The sequence below is a fragment of the Amia ocellicauda genome, chromosome 6, assembly GCF_036373705.1.
Source record: "Amia ocellicauda isolate fAmiCal2 chromosome 6, fAmiCal2.hap1, whole genome shotgun sequence".
Taxonomy (NCBI): Eukaryota; Metazoa; Chordata; class Actinopteri; order Amiiformes; family Amiidae; genus Amia; species Amia ocellicauda.
Window position 1 is genome coordinate 20503328 of NC_089855.1, and position 21443 is coordinate 20524770.

Sequence of the window (21443 nt, forward strand, 5' to 3'; positions counted from 1 at the left end):
GTATTTTTATTACATTATGCTTTCTCCGCATCAGAGCTCTCATGATGTTAGTAATGGACTCTGTATTCATAAATAACCACATCATTGAACTGCCCAATTCCTGTAACACTGTAAAGCCAGACTATGAGGCGTCTCATAATTGAGGATCTTCACGTCTATACTGTCAAAAAAAAAAAAAGCAGAGAACTGATTGAAACAGCTCAATACAATTTAGATTATTCTCTAGTTTAAATATATCACACCCAATCAAGTCAGCTGCCCCTGAATTACTCAACTCGCGGTAATAATAATGAAAGAGATATTCAAAACCAAAGGAAACCGCCATTTTATGCAAATTTGCAACTCCCAACTGTCTAGTTTTCCAAACACTATGTTGCTTAGTTCTGTGTAATCTGATACCCAAAACCACTTCTTTATTAAATAGTAATAGCAAAAGGGCCACTTCATGCTTCAGCTTAATCCCATTCTGTGGCATCTAACACTGTATCAATACATTTATTAAAAGGCCATTTTGATCTAGATGTTCATTTTCCTAAACTGTATTCATACTGAACTGAAGTGACATGTCTTTAGTCCCCTGCAACATAAAATGAGTTTTGGAGCTGCAGTAAACTTTAATCTTCTTAGCTGCTTCAGTTTACAGCGCTATAAATTCGACACCTCACTGCAGTTCATTCTCTCAAGCAGCTTTTACTCCTTAGCATCTCCCACATCTCGGCGTTTAAGATATTAACTGATCAGGAAAACAAGTCATCTCGTGACCGTTCATCAGGAAAATAATATGGTAACTCCAGACACATTGAGGAGGTGTAACCAATCCATAAACAAAGGACGCTGACCAGACTGTCTGCACTCAGAAGTACGGGACGTGAAAATAATTCCATTGAGTCCCACCTGTTTTTCACTGAGAACTGAGGAAAAATGAAAAATGATATCCCGAGGGTGAATAAATAAGCAAGCACTTCGATTTCTAGAACGCTATACGCTCTCAGACTCTCAGCTCGTATGATGTCAGGAATGGATTCTCGATCGACATATAACAATGTCTTTAGGTGGATCATTCCTGAAATGCCATGAAACCAGACGTAGCGGAGGCATGTGACGAGAGAGGGGCTAACCTGTATGGTCTGGCAGGCTTGGCTACCATTGTTGGTGAGGATGGCGGACACGGCCTGCAGGGTTTTGCCCGTGTCACCCCAAGACACCACGAGGCTGAACAGACAGGCGCAGGAGAGGGCTGTCAGGGCCTGGCCCGTGGTGTCACTCATTCCTGTACTGCGAATGGTGATCTCCAGCAGCAGGTGGAACAGGGACTCTAAGGGGGTGGGGGGAGATAAGGAAGATGTCAACAAGAAATGGAAAATACATTACTCTACTATATCTGATGTAGTTAAGATCGTAGTATAGGCTTCAAACTATTGAGTGGCTTATATCATAGATCCTGTACTGTGATGACTCATAACCATCACTGTGCTTGGAGGTCACAGACACCTTGGCAGCCGATGGTACCATGAGAATTGGCAGGCAATTGTCGCACGTACCGAGAACATCAGGGGGCTCGGTCTGAAACCCCTCCGGCTGCTGACCCTGCAGCATGTCCAGCAGAGCCTGCAGACTCCTGAGACACAGTGAAGTGTGGGAAAACCTGGTCTCCTTTATCAGCTCAAACACGCCACACAGCCCAATCCCAATAATCTAGAGAAGGAAAGAGAAGAGAAGCAGACTTATTAACATTCAAACATGCAGTTTAAAATTCAGAGCACAAGCTATCTTTGAGAATACAGGAGGGAGGGGTTATAAAGATCAAGTACCTCCCCCAGGTTGTAAGGCTCCTCCCATATTGTACATTTCTCAGTAAAAAAAAAAATCTACTTTCTGCATTTTGCAACTTTCTAATTTGGAATCATAGCTTGTCACTTATGGCTTCATGTATTAATTAAGGTCTCATGTATCAAATAAAACTAGAGACATGTAAATCTTCCATGATCCTACAATGCAACATTCAAGGGAAATACAGTACGTGCAACCACCTGCATCCAGAATCCTGTTGCTCAAAGTTAAACACATTTTATTATTAAAGGAGTGAAACATGAGCAGCACTGATGCCACGAAGGTGTAGTGTGCATTAAAACATTTTTTGACAATATCATATCTGACGTATATAAAATAAAATCAATAACTGTTAAATAATAAGCCCATTTCAATTCTGAATAGTTAAACACAAAAACCGGAAATTAAGATTCTTAGGTGTCCAGGAACAAACTATGCAGCCAGGTTGCATGCTTTTGTTTATGCATCTAAAAGCATTCAAATGTATCTGTTTTACAGTGAGGGGAAAAAAGTATTTGATCCCCTGCTGATTTTGTACATTTGCCCACTGACAAAGAAATGATCAGTCTATAATTTTAATGGTAGGTGTATTTTAACAGTGAGAGACAGAATAACAACAACAAAATCCAGAAAAACACATTTCAAAAAAGTTATAAATTGATTTGCATGTTAATGAGGGAAATAAGTATTTGATCCCCTATCAATCAGCAAGATTTCTGGCTCCCATGTGTCTTTTATACAGGTAACGGTAGAGAGTGCTCCTAATCTCAGCTCGTTACCTGTATAAAAGACACCTCCACCATGGCCAAGACCAAAGAGCTGTCCAAGGATGTCAGGGACAAGATTGTAGACCTACACAAGGCTGGAATGGGCTACAAGACCATCGCCAAGCAGCTTGGTGAGAAGGTGACCACAGTTTGTGTGATTATTCACAAATGGAAGAAACAATAAATAACTGTCAGTCTCCCTCGGTCTGGGGCTCCATGCAAGATCTTACCTCGGGGAAGTTTCAATGATCATGAGAACGGTGAGGAATCAGCCCAGAACTACACAGAAGGATCTTGTTAATGATCTCAAGGCAGCTGTGACCATAGTCACCAAGAAAACAATTGGTAACACTACGCCGTGAAGGACTGAAATCCTGCAGCGCCCGCAAGGTCCCCCTGCTCAAGAAAGCACATGTACAGGCCCGTCTGAAGTTTTCCAATGAACATCTGAATGATTCAGAGGAGAACTGGGTGAAAGTGTTGTGGTCAGATGAGACCAAAATCGAGCTCTTTGGCATCAACTCAACTCGCCGTGTTTGGAGGAGGAGGAATGACCCCAAGAACACCATCCCCACCGTCAAACATGGAGGTGGAAACATTATGCTTTGGGGGTGTTTTTCTGCTAAGGGGACAGGACAACTGCACCGCATCAAAGGGACGATGGACGGGGCCATGTACCGTCAAATCTTGGGTGAGAACCTCCTTCCCTCAGCCAGGGCATTGAAAATGGGTCGTGGATGGGTATTCCAGCATGACAATGACCCAAAACACACAGCCAAGGCAACAAAGGAGTGGCTCAAGAAGGTCCTGGAGTGGCCTAGCCAGTCTCCAGACCTTAATCCCATAGAAAATCTGTGGAGGGAGCTGAAGGTTCGAGTTGCCAAACGTCAGCCTCGAAACCTTAATGACTTGGAGAGGATCTGCAAAGAGGAGTGGGACAACATCCCTCCTGAGATGTGTGCAAACCTGGTGGCCAACTACAAGAAACGTCTGACCTCTGTGATTGCCAACAAGGGTTTTGCCACCAAGTACTAAGTCGAAGGGGTCAAATACTTATTTCCCTCATTAACATGCAAATCAATTTATAACTTTTTTTGAAATGCGTTTTTCTGGATTTTTTTGTTGTTATTCTGTCTCTCACTGTTAAAATACACCTACCATTAAAATTATAGACTGATCATTTCTTTGTCAGTGGGCAAACGTACAAAATCAGCAGGGGATCAAATACTTTTTTCCCCTCACTGTAAATATGGTTTTTCTTGTTACAAATCTCTTACTACAATGTAATACTCTACGAAAAAAAAAAAAAAAAAAACACCTTCACTCAGCACTGAACACGGTTTTGTAGCTTCAAGTTAAGTCAGCATTGCTTCCAGCCATTATTGATATTTTTAACATCCATCACAATCTTCTAATTATGTCCCTACTTAGTGGCTGGCTGGGCTCATTTAGGAATAATGATCAGTTTAACCTTGTACATTGACTACACAGATGACTGCATATTATTTCTTCTGGAACTGCCTGCTTACATATTCGAAGTCATTCATTTTTAGGTAATATTAATAGAAACGTTGCACTGTGCAGCATTAACCATTTCAGATTTCCTTCCTTCATTTAGGTGACCATTCAGCCTACATTTTAAATAAAGCCGTATGTAATAGGTATCCCCCTAATATAAATAATACCAACCCCTTACTGGTTCATTGATCGGTGATGGACAGTAATAATGAAAACTGTGTTTTTTTTGTTTTTTGTTTTTTTAATAATTGAGTTGAAATGTTTACCATCAGCTTATTACAAAGCAACCATGTTACACAGAAAACAGCATTAATCAGGCAACATTTCACAGTAATGCAACTTGGATAAACTGAATGTTCTTAATAGTATTTCTTTTTTTTATGCCTTCTACTTTATGGATTCCATGGATTTCAAGACATAGATCCAGTGTGCTGAATTTATCTGATACAAGTTTCACATTTACGTGGCACTGCTGATGGTGTGGTTTCATGCAGCCTCTTATCTCGACCTGTAACTTTTTCACAGTTATTTATCCACCCAAAAGCAAAAGCAGTAGAGGAGACACTATGAACTGCACACTGGAATCTATTTGGCTGTAGGGCTGCTGCAGAGATACAGGAACTACACAGTACATGAGAGCAAACAGAGTAAATCCCTCAGGCAGCTCAGTGTCAGAATAGTATTACATGATACTGAAATTGTAGGCCTGTCAACCAGTTCCTTTCAGCTTACCATCATTTTCTGTTAGTTATTTTTTTCTCCCAAGGTAGAGGCAAGTATGCTTCCAATCATTAAAATCCAATACCCGACTTTATAATTTCTGATGCAGGTGATAAACTATCTCTACTGGGTCTGTACATACATCACTGTCAAAGAAACACTGGGGAACTCATGGTATACGAAGCATCACACATATTGCGATTTCCTTATATTTATCCCATAATGTGGCAGAAAAATTCATCCATTGATTAGTATTGATTATTATTTTTAAAATGTATCTTTAGAGATAAAATATCAAATCTTAACAATATTTCTCTCAAGCATCCTAGCATTACAATAATTAAATGGTGATTTAAAACAGACTTGTATATCTTTAAAAGAACATCTAATACATATTATGATATTGTATAATATAAGAGTATTCAAAACATAATGAACTGACTATTGTACACAAACTGTTATTATTCATTAATCGCAGTTGCATATGATTTTAACAACAAAGGGTACTATTTCACTCATCCAAAAGTGTTCAACAATAGCATTAGTTGACATCCATTCACATTACATGATTCAGTGTGAAAGGCCTAGAATGAGTTGTTTATTAAATTACACCAAAAAACCTGGCTAATTTAAGGTTTGATAGCAGGTAGCTTTCAATACAAGATCAGCTTCAGGAAACTATCATTGACCTTGACCTTGAAGCAGAGATTGATGGTTGCTGGCCCTCCCAGATTGAAAAAAAAAATAGTGATTTGCCATCACTTTTAGTTTACATGACGGTGCAGAATGCTGTATAATGCACAACTATCTTATATCTAAATCCCTTTTTATTATTATTATTAGCATTCTGGTTAATAAATAAATAACGTCAAAAGATGGGATTTCCACCCGATAATTATTCAGCTGTCAGATATAACTCTTCATGACCACCGCCCACCCCACAGAGGTCAGTATAGCATGTAGCAATGTCTCCACGACCTATACATTGCTTTTAAAAGCTCTGTCTCATGATTCCACATATTATCCGTCAAAACTAAGATTTCAAACTTGTATATCTAGGCCAACGTTTTTATTGTTCACGGAAAAACATGCCATCAGTAGATGCTGAAAAATCTGTCAATAAATTAGACTTCTGAAACATGAGGTCACTGTGTATTGTCTGGGCTATAAATACAACAGTCCTTGCAATCCCCGACATGTGTCCCTCGAGGACCACGGAGGATCATGGCACTGACCTTGGGCAGCTTAATGGGCGGCTCCCTGGGCTCCTCCTCCTCATCGCTGTCAGAGTCCCCGCTCTGCACCGAGTTCTTGGAGGCCAAGGCCAGGGAAGCCTCCTTCTGCTGCCAGTCCAACACACAGTGCCGGACATTGCAGTACACATTGAATCCAGATGGGTTGCTGTGGAGTTTGATGTCTGGCACGGAGAAGGCGCCTTCCAGATTCTCACTCTGGAAAAGAAGAACGACAGACATTAGAGGGGGAGCGAGTCTCCTGGCAGGGCACCAATGTTAACAAACACCTTCCAATATAAACGGAGTGATAGCTTTCAGTGTTGAGAGAGAGAGAGTTTTTTTTTTTATTTTTTTTTTTACTTTAGTACGTTAGGGAAACCAAAAAGGATGTTTAATCATTCATAAACATCGTCAGTCACTTATTCAAGGAAGATGATGGTAGGTGGCCATCTTTTTAGCCTGCTTCACTGAAATGAGAAGTATTATGCACTTTTAATTTAAATGTCCCATCTTCCATGTTGAGTACTGTATTGATTTATTTACTGTAGTATAATATTAAAATCAAACTTTTAGAAAACCTTTGCATAATTTCATGGCTTGCTGAAAGACATAAGGTACAGTTAGAGGATAGCAATGAGTTTCAGAAGAACCTCATACTTTGTCCATTAACCACAGATCAGTATATTTTACCACTGTCACTGACAGTCAGACTGGAAATGAATTAACCACATCCCTGACCAATGCAAAGAACATTCCTGTAATGTAAAGTATGCGTAAAGGGTGGAGGATCAATTAAAAATAAATATATAATAACAGCCAGCCTTTTATACTTCACTCAATATGCTTTGCACATTGTACTGTAGCAATTAGCATCAATACTCGCAGTCAAGGTTTTCTTAGCATACTGTCCATCACACCTTTTTCTATAGGGATTACACTAAAGGAGGGGTGGGGGGTATTAATCTTTATTGGAGGGCTCTCTACAGACAGGGTCGCAATAAAAAAAAATACTTAAAATCTGTCAGAATGTGCATTACCATGAGAAAATTATTTCACTATTGGCAAGCTTAATACTTTCAAACAGGCATTCTTTCAGCTCTGTGAAGCCGTCCGCCCCCCCCCCCTCCCAGAAACCACAAAAACAATGAATTATACATGATTTGTTTGTGCCGGTTTGTGCCATTGAAATAAAAGATTGTGAGACCGGGGGTCTCCAACACGTCGCTCGTGAGCCCCCCGTAGCTCAGTAGCTCTGAATCTAAAAAAGTTTGGAGATCCCTAATTTAGAAAAATGCACTTCTATAAACCAATAAATAAATGGAATAGGTATCCTGTTCAGGGGCAAAAGGAGGGGATAGAAATTACTACATTAAACTCATGGGCATTTTAGAATGAACAAGGTCCATTGGTTGTAAAGTGAGATTTCAGTAGTAAATTTTACATATTTATTTTCATAAAGTTGATTAAATAAATGTAACTTAACTTTAACATCTGGATGTCTGAAACAGTGGTTTAGGCAGTATTATTCTGTGTACTAGGACACATTAAAAATATATACAAAAAAAAGAAACCACTTCCAAATTACAAGCGAGACCAACAACAAGGAGAACATGAATTAATGCATGGAGTTTTCTTGCACAGGCAGAGAAGTAGCATTTCTCACTAAGCTAATCTCCCACTGTAAAATGAGACACTGTCAACTCAGATAAGAACACAGACTGCAGGTTATTTCTTTAAAGAAACAGTTTTTGGAGAATTAAAGCCTGCATGTTCTTTCCACACATCCCTATGCAAATGATAGTTCCACACGGCTACAGAAATCTTTGGCACAAGGGACTCTGAAATATGAGTTAACCGATAGCTATATTAGTACACTGTCTGAAAATACATTCAAATGCAAATTGCAACTCAGGGATCTGTTTTGTTAGCTATCCTAAAAAGCAGGGCTGTACTATTGTATAGCCGTCATAACCACAAATTAAAAGATATATAAATGCCAGGCATTATTCCCATGCATGTTATATTTTATGGTTGCCATTTATGAATTTGAGTTTCACATAACAGGAATGAAATAAATATTCAAATAAAGTATTCTGCTATCAACTGTGAAGGAGAGATGCCCTGAAAATAATACTGAAAAATTAAATAGAAGTACATTTAGCAGACAAGGCTTTGAGTGAATCATGCAGCAGAGATGAAGATACAGTCACCTCACTTTTTATTTTTAATCAAACATCAAACATGTTGGAGACATCAAACATGCCTGGAGCCATTGTGAATTGAGCACAGTAAACAGTGGTTGTGCACTTCATATCCTGGTACAAATTGTGTGAAATGTGCAAATCCCAATCCAGTCTTCAGTTGACACTAAATGAGTTCTACAGGTCACCCGAGATCACGCTTTACTGGAATGACGCCCCAGAAGCAGGTACAAGCGCCATTAGCTCCAGCTCACATGGTGTGGGTACAAGAATGCAAACTTTTTTTCTGAGATCGCGAGGATTGCCATTTTTTTGTTTTGTTTCTATGAAACAATGCCAAAACCCCAGACTGTGGCTCTAAACATCTGGGGGTGAGCAGGGTTCAATCTACACGGTGAAGAAAGAGCTAATGAAGCCACAGAAGCTGCTGGTGTAACACAAGACAGGATTACTACTAAACCTGCCTCCGCAATAAGAAACTGTAGGACCTGCAAGAGCTTCTTCAATCTAGAGCGATTTAGAATCAGTCCTATTTAAAATCAGGCCAAGGAGATTAATAAGAGTAAACTGCACTAAATATAAAGCTAATAAAAATTGATTACACTTTTCATTAGGAGTTCATTCTGCAGAATTTCCTCTGGCTCATGAAATGCAATCTGCTTTTCCTGCTGGAATGCTGAAGCCCTTGGTAGTATTTATTATTTAAAAAAATCAATAGTGGGTGTAATTAAAAATGTGGAAGCAGTGGTTTCAATATGTAAAATATAGGATGCAATACTGCCTTTAGGATAGCAATTGTGTTAATCAAACTGCCGAATAGTGTTATGGAAGAGCACAAATGTACAATATTGAAGAAAACAATATTTTGTCTTTTCAAAATATTTGTTTCTGTGAAGAACCCCCTTGTTAACAAATAATTTCAGTAGAAAAAGGCAGGGAAAGATATTGATGAATCACATCTAAAGGGTCAGGGGGCAAGCACCCAACGGTCAAGCTTCTTTCATTTGAAAAGTAATTAATCTTATGACAAATCAAAGAGGGGAAAAAAAATAGAGGCTATTTAAACAAAATGTACAAACTAATGTTCTGGATAACATCAAAAAGTGGGTTTAGCTTAGAGACAATTCTAAACAGACATCTTTCATGTACTTTCTACTAATTACAGGACTGCATAAGAAAACTCATGAATGTTAAATGTTCTTATAAGTAACACAGATGAAAGAACACACAAAAAAATGCAGTCTCTTGTGGAACAGTGTGAACACTTACCTGTTTATTAATCTAAACAATTTTCCATCTCGTTTTACGAAACTGTTCAAATGAGAGATACAGGCTTATTTCTGAACACCTAATGCAATTAACATATTAAAGGGTTTTTACCGGCATACAACGTAGCACTTTGTTTATATCTCAATGTCTTTTAAACAGAATTGCTTTTGTTTTGCCAGATACAAGATTATTTTGTTTTGCCAGAACAAAGAGCAGCTGAGAAAATTGAGAGAGCTTGCTCACGCTATGGAAATTGAGATCCTTGTCAGCTGTAGACACGTTAATTAAAGAGTTCCAGCCTGACTTAATAAAGCCTGCATCTCCCTGAATATTACCTTAACACCTAATGAGAAGAAAGTCAACTCCAGGCATTTAAAAACGGGCTATTCAAAACATTCAAGAAATTCTACCACAGAATCTTGTGCCAGTTCACAATTATTATAACAATAATAAAATCAGATTACTTGGTTCTATAGTAAAAGGCTTTGTACACAAATGCAATGGAGACTTTGCAGTTTCCTCTTAATATGGTTTACATACACATACTTCAGTTACACAGAGTATCAACGGATTAATGACCCCACTAGTTCATTCTGTTCTCAGCAGGTATTCATTTCATTTGGATTATTATTAATTTCTTTGGTTTATCCACATGCATTGTGTTTGTGTGTGTATTACAACTCTACAACTGACATAGGTGACCAATAGAAACTGGCACAAAAAATCCTTCAGTCATTTCCAGGTCAGAAAGCACTGTATAGTTTGAAAATTGTTTGGATCTCAATTGTCGATTGTTTTGTTTGTCCTATTCACCTTTGTATATTTGTCCTTTGCACCCAAAATGTACTAATACAGAAGTGTGTGTGGTAGAAATGCACTGACACTATCAACCATAATGGCACTCAATTCCAATTTGATGTATCAGTTTCAGTTGTTAGTCTACACGGGCAGTGTTAGAAAAGAAAGGCATGTGTTCAAAACAAAAACTGCAGCAACAGCAAATAGTCACTAAGGACTAAGGTTCATAGTATATAAAATGCAGAAGTTTGTTTTTCTAATTACTGCTGAAGGTATCATTGCAAATGTGTCTTATTTTTAACTTCAGCATCATTGGGCTGCACTTGTACTATTTGTAGAAGGGTATTTCAGTTAGAATGTACTTCAGAATTGAATGAACACATTTACAGAATACACACATTCCCTGTGTAATTGCCCAGTGCATTTAGAATACATCTTTTCTAGTCAAGTCCGTGGGATTGAGCATCACTGGATGCTACTGGAAAATGGGTGTTTGATAATAAAAGAGAATAAAAAAACAACATTGTGATCTTATTCTGGACAGCCATTTAAAAGCACTAAACAGAAAGCAGTAAAACAAATTATCTTCATTAAATGTCAAGTTATTTTAAGTAAATGTGTGCCTGAAGCATTATCATATAATTTTGATTAGACTCTCCTTAATAATTAGACGTCAAGAGGCCCAGATCAAGCCAGTGGTACTCGCTCAGACGGATACAGGTCTCTTACAACATCCAAGAGCCTGGGGTGAAATAGCTTCTGAGAGTCACTTTCCAAAGATTCGTGAAATATTAGCTCCCATTCTAACTGCCTGCTGAAATGAAAAGTCTGCAAGTTTTCATTACAGGATTACAGCAACGCATGCCCTACTCTTGCAGAAAGTAATGCCCATCTTTAACTGTATGACTCACCATGGCATCATTTAAGGGAAATAAGATAAAAATAATCACTATTTGAACAACAAATGCTTTGAAATATCCAATCAAATGAATGCTGGTTTTTCAGGCCATACAATTCTAAGCACACACTCTTTCCCTTCGTTAAGCAGACATGACCTTCAGTAAAGTCTCTTACAGTATTTCTGGCTTTCATGCATTTCTGTATTAAGAAGAACGAGAATGGCCCTGGAGGTTCTCACTGACAATGTGCAGGTTTCACATCAATATGAAAATGAAAACAGGAAGATCACAGTACAACTCATGTGGAGAATATGGACTTCAAATGCTCCGAACTGTAAATTAAATTATTGTATCCTGTAACATTTACATGCATGCTATTTTGCAGGTTAAACAGTATTGGTTGTTGTTGTTTTTACAATATACTTTCACACATTTTCTTTTCACCGTTATGCTAAGTGGGACATTAGCAAAGAAAGCTGTAAAACCAGGAGGATCTCAGAAGTGTCATATGTGCACAAAGGTGTACAAGACAAAAAAGCCATTTTCACAAAAATACATTGGCAGATCCCAGTCATTTACCTTTGTTCTTGCTTTCACTTTTGATTTAGCCTTTTGCTTCCTTTTCAGTTTCTTTTTGCTCAAAGTCTTCTTGCCCCTGAAGCAATAAAAAAAAGTAATGTTAGTGAAATAGGAAATGGAACACCACTTATATTTTATCATATGAAAATGTGCTTTTTCAACTATGTGCATCTGTAGGAACAATTGACAACTTTATTATAATGAAGTCATGGTTTTATGTTGAACTTTAAATCATGCATTTACTATTCTGGCTCACCTGTACTTAAGGACAACATGCTAGGCCTATATAATAATTCATGAAGTTACAAACAGCTGCTGTAAAGACATACAAAACATTGCAGTAAAATTTTGCAGCAGAGAAAAGAAAAAAAAGCATCTGATCAATAGGCTCCTAATCTGTGATCAGAACAGATACTCCTGCCCACAATCATGTGTGAATATTTTCAGGGGGAATAGTTTCTGTGATGGCACAAAGCCTCATCAGAAATATATATATATATATATATATATATATACACATAAAAGAATACAGAACCCACACAAATGGGAAAACAATTCGGGAGAAGCAGACATTTCTCCACATCTAAAGTCTGAAATCAGTAGGGGAAAATGTGGATGTATATTTAGCAACGAATGTCAAAATAATTAGACTTTAGAATTCTAAACTTCAGCTGATAGGTCTTTAGGTTGTGATGATCACTTTATATTCACTCAGAAAGGGAATACTGTCATCCCAGGTTTTCCTAGACAACAGTGAACATCTCTGGGAAAGAGAAGCAAGCGAGCCCCTGAAGAGACCCAACAGCCTAATTGGTTGCAGATCAAGAGATGTCAGGAGGAGAGCTCCACTTCATATCAATGTGAGAGACTCCGGAGAGAGACAGGTAATGCTGTGCAATGTATACAACTATTCCATTAGCACTCCATGAACAGGCTCCCAGGCTGCTACCAGTGTCAACACCAAGAAAAGAGTTTTGACTCCTACTTTCAAAAAAAAAACATAAAACCCACAAGAGGCAAGCTGCTCTTGCCTGGATATCTACTATCAAAAGATGACAATGATGGTGCAGACCTACAGAGAAGTCAGGAGCACTGGATTGTCTCACTGATTTGAAAATGTATGCATTTGACTGGAATTGGTCTAAACCAGGTGTGGGAGAAGAAGAAAGCAAAAACCTCTGCTACAGTGTTCCAGCGCCAATTAAAGCTCATGTGCCAGCGTCTCCCAAAGCTGCAGCTGCAAAGTGACACACCTCTCACAGCAGCTGGCAGTGGCCGATAAAAGCCCTGGCCCCATTCCAGCACAGAAGGAACGTCTACACTCCCAAAGAAAAACACACGACTACGTGCAATTTATAGATAATTCAAACTGTGCTATCTGCCACCTCTATTAAAACTAAAATTATAGGAACTTGCAAACTGTTTCAGTGAGTGCACGCTCTGAAAGGATTAATAGTTTATTTTCATCAATGATTATAGAACGCTACAGTACTGGAGTCATGTGGTTTTAAAAGAACACAATATGAGGACAGGCTTAAAAAAATGTATTATCATGAATGCTTTATTGCTTTTTTCCACTTCAATTGGAGACCCTGCAAAATGACTCTGTAAGGCATCTAAGGTACACTTATTCATTCTGGTTTATTTTATGCCCAAACGCAAAATAGAGTGCAGGCAAGATTGCATACCGTTGCAAAAAATAAAACATAAATATCAGAATGAAAGCTATTGATTCGCAATGAAAAGAAAAAAGGAGTAAATAAAAAAATACTAAAAATAAATCAATGGAAGACTCAAATTACATCAGGAAAAAGGCAAAAGCTTATTCAGTGAAAAAATGCATTATACAATACTGAGATTTGAAAAGCACCAACGTTTGCAAAATCCATGTTCTGCAAAAGGGTGTGCCACTTTACAATCATTTCTTAACAGTAAATAACCATGGTCACAGATTACAAATTTAATTTAATCAGATTTCACGGCAATCTAATGAATTATCATATTCAGAAAAGGAGATATAAGCATGTTCTTTCTGCAAATAAAATGTCAGTGCGTTAGGAACCGCCTTCAGTATACAACTTTGCATCTCTGCTCAATTTAGCAGCACTAGACGACATTGCAAGAATGTAGGCTACTGCATGCTTCTCTCTTCCTGCTTCAAACATGACTCACAGGCACCCGTACCGTAGTCGTCTGTGCTCTGCGCTCTAGTAAGCTGTCAACGTGGACTATATTTAGGCAGATTGGTAAGACAGATTCAAGTGAATTATTTAATCATTAACTTAAAAGCAGAACTTTTGTGCAGACGTGGGTTGGCCTTAAAATCTCTCTCAAAAGTCAAAACAAGATTAGAGCCTTCTATTGTAATTTACATACCACGGATCAATTCAAAAACTAAAGCTGAAATCCCCATGCAAAGAACCATGACATTTGTGGAACAGAAACAAATCCAACAGGTTGAAGGTAGCCTTTAAAACATGCAAAAGCTAGCATCAGTTAGGCTAAAAGACATAAAATTAGCACTTTCTATTTATTTTGAAGGGTTGTTTTTAACGAAGAGAATGTATAATAGTAATAGTGGACCTTAAACCTCACAAAACCCTATGCAATTACACAGCTGGCCAAAGATCATAAACTGTGTGTGTGTGTATAGTTTTTTTTTTTTGTTTGTTTTTTTTTTCAGAATATTAATTTAACGACTTCGAATGAGGAATACAGTTCACATTAATTTTGAAAGCAAAAACCAGGATGTAAGGAAACAAAAGAAAGAGAAGAATGTTTGTGCACTCTCATTTGGATATTAAATTAGTAATGGTCTTGATTAATCTGTTCTCAACTTTGGTGTACCCCATAAAAATTTTTAAAAAACTTCAATAATGCAGTGCCCTCAAAGACATGAGGTCTCCAAGAATGTCTAGCAGAGCACTAGACTACACCAAGACAAAGAAAATCCAGCACTTTGGTTCAAAAAAGCCTAGACCTGTACAGACCTACTTTGCTGCATGGCTTTCAATACTTCATTATTAACATAATTCATTAGGGATTTGAACAGACTATGATGCACAAAGCAGGGTTTGATAATATTCAGTTCTCAATTCCAGCTCCTGATGTACTGCATCCAATCAGTATCTAGGTGGCTGAGTCCAGGAAGTCAGCCCCCCGGGTACAAGCATTTCCTCAGAGTGCTGGTCTTGTTTAACTGATCTAGTGGTTTGATGTAGGCAGCATACTCAATGAGTAAATATATATGTATGCTAAAAGTGTAAGCACCAATTAGCCATTACAAAGCTCAGATAAAAAGAAAAATCCCAACCACAATGTGTTGTTCTAGAACAGGGGTTTTCAAACCAGTCCTTGAGTACCCACTGCCTGCTGGTTTTTGTTCCAACCTAGGTCTTAATTACTTAATTGAATGGTATATTGCATTGTTAGGTCAGTTATGTATTAAGACCTCAGTTGGAACAAAAAACAGAAGGGCATGGGGTACTCCAGGACCAGTTTGAAAACCACTGTTCTAGAAGAAGAAACACTGCTTAAATAAACAATAGTGTTACTACACAGTATCCTCAGAAAGTGTCACACCGGCCAAGCATAAGCCAATGGATAGTGGAAAGCACCCAGTCTGACCAACTGCCACCATACCAAACCTTAATATAAAAAACACACTAATCTTTTGAATACAGGTTATTTCTTATCTAATTTCCTTCAATTAGCCAATCAGTAAAATATGATTATTCAATCAAATATAAAGTTCCACTGATGTCACCAATACATTCCGTAAACTAGCACGATGAAGGTTTGTAGCCCTGAAAGGCGAAAAAGTCACCCTTCTGTGCTTCGCTTCCCACTTTTGTTCATCCAAGACTATTGAGACAGTAGGAGAAGATTATCATGGCATATTGTTCCTCTTCAATTTGAGCCGGTAAATCATGCTTTTTCTTGTGGTCAATCAGTTCAGTTCAGACATGAAGGAGATGTGTTATGACTGTACTTGTGGCTAATAAGACATGGACTTAATTGTAACCGGGACTGTTTGAATCCTATTCCCTCAAAAAGGTTCCCAGGCAATTCCCAGCAGCAGTGACAGGCACTTTGATACTGACCTGAACTGAATCACAGTGGAATGATTATCTTATATCAAGTTTTTAGAGTTAGAAGATTCTCCAAGAGGGTTGTTGATCATACAGGAGAACCCTGGTATCATCCTTAAAAATCTGAATGTTTTCATTGGAGGAAAGTAAAACCATACCCACTATAAACGAGAATGAACCTCAGAGAAAGATATTAATATTTAGACAGGTTTATCATCAATCAGCTGCACACAGAAACCACTTGACCATAGCTAGTGGCTAACTGATGAAGTAGATGCTATCAAGCTTCACTGAAAGCAGGATTCTCACACAAGCCTGCATGATGACTCAACACTGAGTCACGTACTGTATAGAGGTATAGGAGAGAATTGCTCAGAAGTAAACTAAAGGGCAATGCATTATTTTTCTCTCAATCTACATAAATTTGCCTACAGAGAAACATGTCCGGGTTTTTTTGGTTATCAATGCAACATATCCTCATCATTCTTAACCCCCTTAGTTTACTGTACATGCCTTTACACTCATAATCATGTGCCATCATAAATGCACTGCCTGGTAACTGAATACAAACAGATCATTTGAGAGAAACAAAAAGGATGGCATGTTTGTCCTAGGTAAAACTGAATATTGCATAAGCATGGCATGTTTAAAGGATATAATTAATGCCCTTGTAAAGGTTACAGATGATTTTTTTTTTTTTAATGCTCAGGATTCTCCATTAAAGTAATTGCTAATCTAATAACGAACCAAAAATATAATGAAGTCAGTGTGGTCTAATGCTGTTAATCCTGCCGCAGAAAAAAAACAAATACCACAATATGCCCAATCATTTTTCAGTTTGGCATCCTTGCAAAGTGTTGTGTTGCCAGAATCTATTACAAATACATAATTCAAATAATAAAAATAACAAATCACCACTAGCCTATAAAAATGCAAACAAGGCAAGGAAGGATTTTGACGAAATGGCACAAAATACCTGCTGCAGATCACGGCTGGGTGTGGTTCTTCCCTGTAACTGGATTAGAGGCTTACTCTAAGATATTCAGATGGCGTAAGTAAACAAGGCCAGGTTATATTGGGGACTTTCCACAGCCCACTGCATTGTAGTCATGCCTCTTGACCATGTCCAAGAGTGCTGTGAACCTTTCAATTTCACTGAAGTGGTAGCTATGCAAAAATGTGGTTGGAACTCTCAAGTCAAATGAGGGAATGAGTCAAGGAATGGATGTCATAGGCTAACTAATGCATTTTAAAACACCTTTCAAATTATTGTCCGTGTGACCAGATTATTAATGGTTCATTTGGGATAAATGTATTGCTATAATCTGTTAATTTCACATTTAAATGAATTGCAAGCAAGTAATTGATAAGATGGAAATGCACAAAATTCTCTCTGCAGTAGCCTGGGATGGATACAAATGCATTACAATAAACAAAGAAAACAAAGCAGTGTAAGCTAATTATTTAGATGGGGGTATACGTGTGCTGATTGGGGACGATTATGCACTTCAGCCAATCAACAGTAACAGCTGCGTAGAGAACAGAAGAACACTGATGATTCGGACAGACTGGAAAACAAGATTTTCAGACGGATAATAAAATTGACCATAACAGAGTTAACAAAAAATTAAAGACCTTTGGCTTACATATGGGCCAAAAATATCAGAAGAGCTGTGAAATTAAAATGCAAGAAGGACGAGGGACAACATTATGTAAAAACTGCAGTTTTATGACTGTGAAGTCAGGGGTCATCAAGTACCCAGAGCATTTTGAACACCTTTCAAGCACAACCAGTTTTAATTCTGCAAATAATTGAATGTATGTCTGCAAACATACGGTGGTACTTCACCATTTGCTTTGGAAACCCATACAACATTCCAAGCATGCATTAGTCTCTGCCATTCCCCTAAATTTTAAATAAAAGCAGTTTCTTTTATTTAAAGTTATTTATTTAAAGTTTCAGTTAAAGTTATGAAAACAGTAATAAGACATTAGTATAAATGGTTTAACCACTTCCAATGCATACAATGTTGCTTCACTGCCAGGTTCAACTATTATCATTATATTTCTTAGTAGATGCCCATATCCAAGGCAACTTCCAATTGTTACAATATTACACATTCTTTTTTACATACGATTACCCATTTATACCACTGGGTTTTTATTGGAGCAATCTAGGTAAAGTACCTTGCTCAAGGGTACAAAAGCAGTGTATCCTATTTGGGATTTACCTCCAACAACCCTCCACTCATGAGCTATCATTTCTACATTTATTTTATTTTTTGTAACAATCAGTCGATGATTTTCAGGTAAGCTGTTAAACAAAAAAAGTCTGAGATCAGAAATTGCCCCTTTTCCATTGAGGGTTTAAAACAGCTGAACATGCACTGGCCTGGGCTTTCTGACGCAACTGTAAATAAATGTCCATTTGCTGCAGAGAAGTCTGAGGCAAGAGATCAATATAGCTGCTTATTAAAAGTTGAAGAGAGACACTCAGACAATGCATAAAGATGACTATAGGTAACTTACATAAAAGTAACCAAAAATAGGTTGTTTTGTTTTACAACAGTAATTATATGCAATAATTCGGATTGTCACAGACCTTCAGTATGACCTCTTGACAGAGTATTGAAAGAAAATATCATCCTATCAGAAGGATAATTCAATAGTTTGCATCATATTAAAAGACTACTCAAATGTATCTATCCATCTAGGAAAGAACAAAAACATGACAGAATAGAAGAGTTCCATATATTAGATACAAATCTCAATTGTTACTGTTTCCTTATGCTCTACTAGGTGCAAAGTTAATCGAGCAGAACCGACTAAAATAAAATGATGATAAAGCCCAAACACCAGGAAATTGTGCAGATGCTTTTCACCTCCCGTCTGCACAAATGTCTCTTATATCCTGAATGTACCAGTGATGAAAGTGCTGCCATGGGACACTGCAGAAGCCCATGATGTCATTCCATTCAATTCAATTACATGTTTCAAACCCATTGGCCTACCCATGATGCACTTTCAGATTGTGTAATGTTTATAAACAACAAGTGTAAGCGTAATAGTATGCATAATAATACAAATCTATACAGACACTTACACACAAGCATTTAAAAACAAATAAATACGGGTGCTTTTTCTGTTTGTATTCAGGAGGTGGTGGCTATTTGAATTCAGTAGCAAAAGCAGATCTGTGCAGAGAGACGCGCACGACCATGCTAGTGCTACAGTTGCCTTGCGCAGTTCAATTCAACATTACGCTAAACTCTGGCTAACAGCACCATACTATATGAAGGGGGGGAAACACACACATATGTATATACTTACACACACAACAAAGCTCCACCCAAACAGAATTCTTGCATCTGGATTTCATTTATCACAGGTTAAATCAATGTTACATCTTTTTTTTTTTTTTTTCCACCCCTCATACATGATCATTTTCCAATAGTGGTTAAACAACAGCCCACGTATCAAGAAATCTGATTTGGGTCAAACATGCAACAACGAGCTTCAAGACAGCTGTGGTTCATGCAATTACCGAGGTGTGCTACCGTAAGCATCGTTATGGTGCTGTCCACATGCATACACTACATATTATACGAGCACAGGATGTCATCGTTGCTCTTTCCTTGGGTTGCACTTTGACAGAGTTGACAAACAACCTAGCTGCATTTCTTTTTTTAATTATTTTGTATTGTTTTGCGCCTAAAATGCAATCTAACCTATTTGTTGCGAAACTGATCCTTACACTCTATGGTGGCTCAGGGAAGGCGGACTCGCCAGCCCCATTTGCAATGGTGAAAAGGCCTCCTTTACCTAGTAATAGAAACTGAAAGCTTGCAGCATCGCACAGCCTTAATTCAGCTTATATATCTTCCGATGTGTTGCGACAGTCCCCTTCAACACGCCTTTTATAGCTCACCATAAACACAAATACACCTTTAAAAAAAAATCCACCTTTTCTTTATTATTGTTTTCATGATTTAAGAAAACACGACCCTTATCCAGCACTATAATGCCCCCCCCCTGTCATCGGCAATCGCGGTCTTCTGTAAGCAGGATCTAGGGAAGGGCCGGTAACTCTAGCTCCGGGATGTTGGGCCCACACGATTGAAAACCACAACACAGTCGTTAAGAAAGCACCTTCCGGTTTGTCACGATAGGCAGTTAAATCAATACTTCCCCAGCAATTACTTAATATAAAGAGGATATTTTCAACGTTTCAAATAAAGAAACACAACTTAGGCTATGTATTTCCCTGTACCTGAAGTATGCATAACATGACAGCTAGGTCACATGCCAAGCAATTGCAAGACATTTAAAACGATGTGCAGAAACCAAGGGCTGATTCACATATAATCCACAATCATGTTTTGTATTTATATACATTCGTTATATATTTGCATGTGATCCAACAATACAAGCATGCAGCAAGTTAGTTGTAACTATGCGTGGCTTCGTGGAGATCAAATCCAACATCGAACCGTACCTTTACAACATGAACATTTAGCTGTTTTTATATCTTTATTTTTAATCCATCTAAATCAATAAATGAACTTACCTTCCTAGGCTGATCCCATGCTCTTTGTCGCTGATGGCTGCGGTGTAAATCCTCCGGTATCTTTCCGCCAAGGCTCTTCCTGATAGAAGCAGCTGGTACCGGCTTCGGCAATCCGACTGGGCCCCGGGACCGGGACACGAACCCAGACCCGATCCGATACCAGAGAAGCCCGATCCGGCTCCGGCATTGACCCCGACACCCACGGGAGGAGTGGAGGAAGACAGGAGCCCCCCGGCACCCACTGCCGCAGCAGCACACATCATCCTTTTGTGCAACAATTCATATATCACAACACAATCATGGATAAATAACAATTACTGTGTCTGTCATCAAAGGGCGCAGTACATCTACTGGATATATCCTTTAAACGCAGCAACGAAAAAATCATCACATCCACAATATCCAAATTAAACAGCATCAAATATATATATATATATATATATATATATATATATATATATACACTCCCTGGTGCAAGTGCGAAATATCCTTCCTTTTCAGCACGGTAAATCAATCACTGTCCCCGGGAATTCAACATGTCAAGCCATATCGTCTCCTTGGGCTGGATGACAGCTGCTATTTTCTTTAATTGCGTGTTGTGTCGTCCTTTGTTTTCGTTTGTTCCTTGTGTTTTTCTTGACCCCGGACAGGCTGCACCCTTAGTGCTGCCATCTTAGCTTCATCATCCTTTCCTGCTCTCACTGTCAGGCATGCTGGGATAGGTTTCCATCTAGATAATAGTAGTAAGGGTATTATTATGATTGTGAGGGACGCTGTTGTGCTGTAGGAAACTTGGTGTTTGTGTCTTCTTTCAGCTTGGCCTGTCTTCGACTGACACCAACAAAAAAGTTTACAATTGTTGCATGAAAAACATAAATAAATATAATGTAGATCTGGCAAATCCACAGGTACTTGCATTGAGTCCCTCAGTCTCCACCCTCTCACAATACTGATAGGAGTAGTAACAGT

General features: G+C 38.3%; 1 protein-coding gene across 11 annotated transcripts in view; it reads right to left on the reverse strand.

The window, feature by feature from the left end:
* The window catches only part of mycbp2 (MYC binding protein 2), an 80903-nt gene extending 59715 nt beyond the window's left edge, over positions 1-21188 (reverse strand). For 7 of the 11 annotated variants that reach the window (XM_066706597.1, XM_066706602.1, XM_066706593.1 and 4 more), the window contains exons 1-5: positions 20475-21187; positions 11817-11892; positions 6071-6286; positions 1542-1695; positions 1119-1315 (exon numbers count right to left, since the gene is read on the reverse strand). In XM_066706597.1, coding sequence (XP_066562694.1) covers positions 1119-1315; positions 1542-1695; positions 6071-6286; positions 11817-11892; positions 20475-20737 — 906 coding nt within the window. In that variant the 5' untranslated portion in view covers positions 20738-21187. Of the gene's footprint in view, positions 1-1118; positions 1316-1541; positions 1696-6070; positions 6287-11816; positions 11893-20474 lie in introns of all 11 variants that reach the window. The other 4 variants (XM_066706591.1, XM_066706601.1, XM_066706599.1 and 1 more) reach the window with 1 other exon arrangement.
* Between the last annotated feature and the right edge of the window lie 255 nt (positions 21189-21443).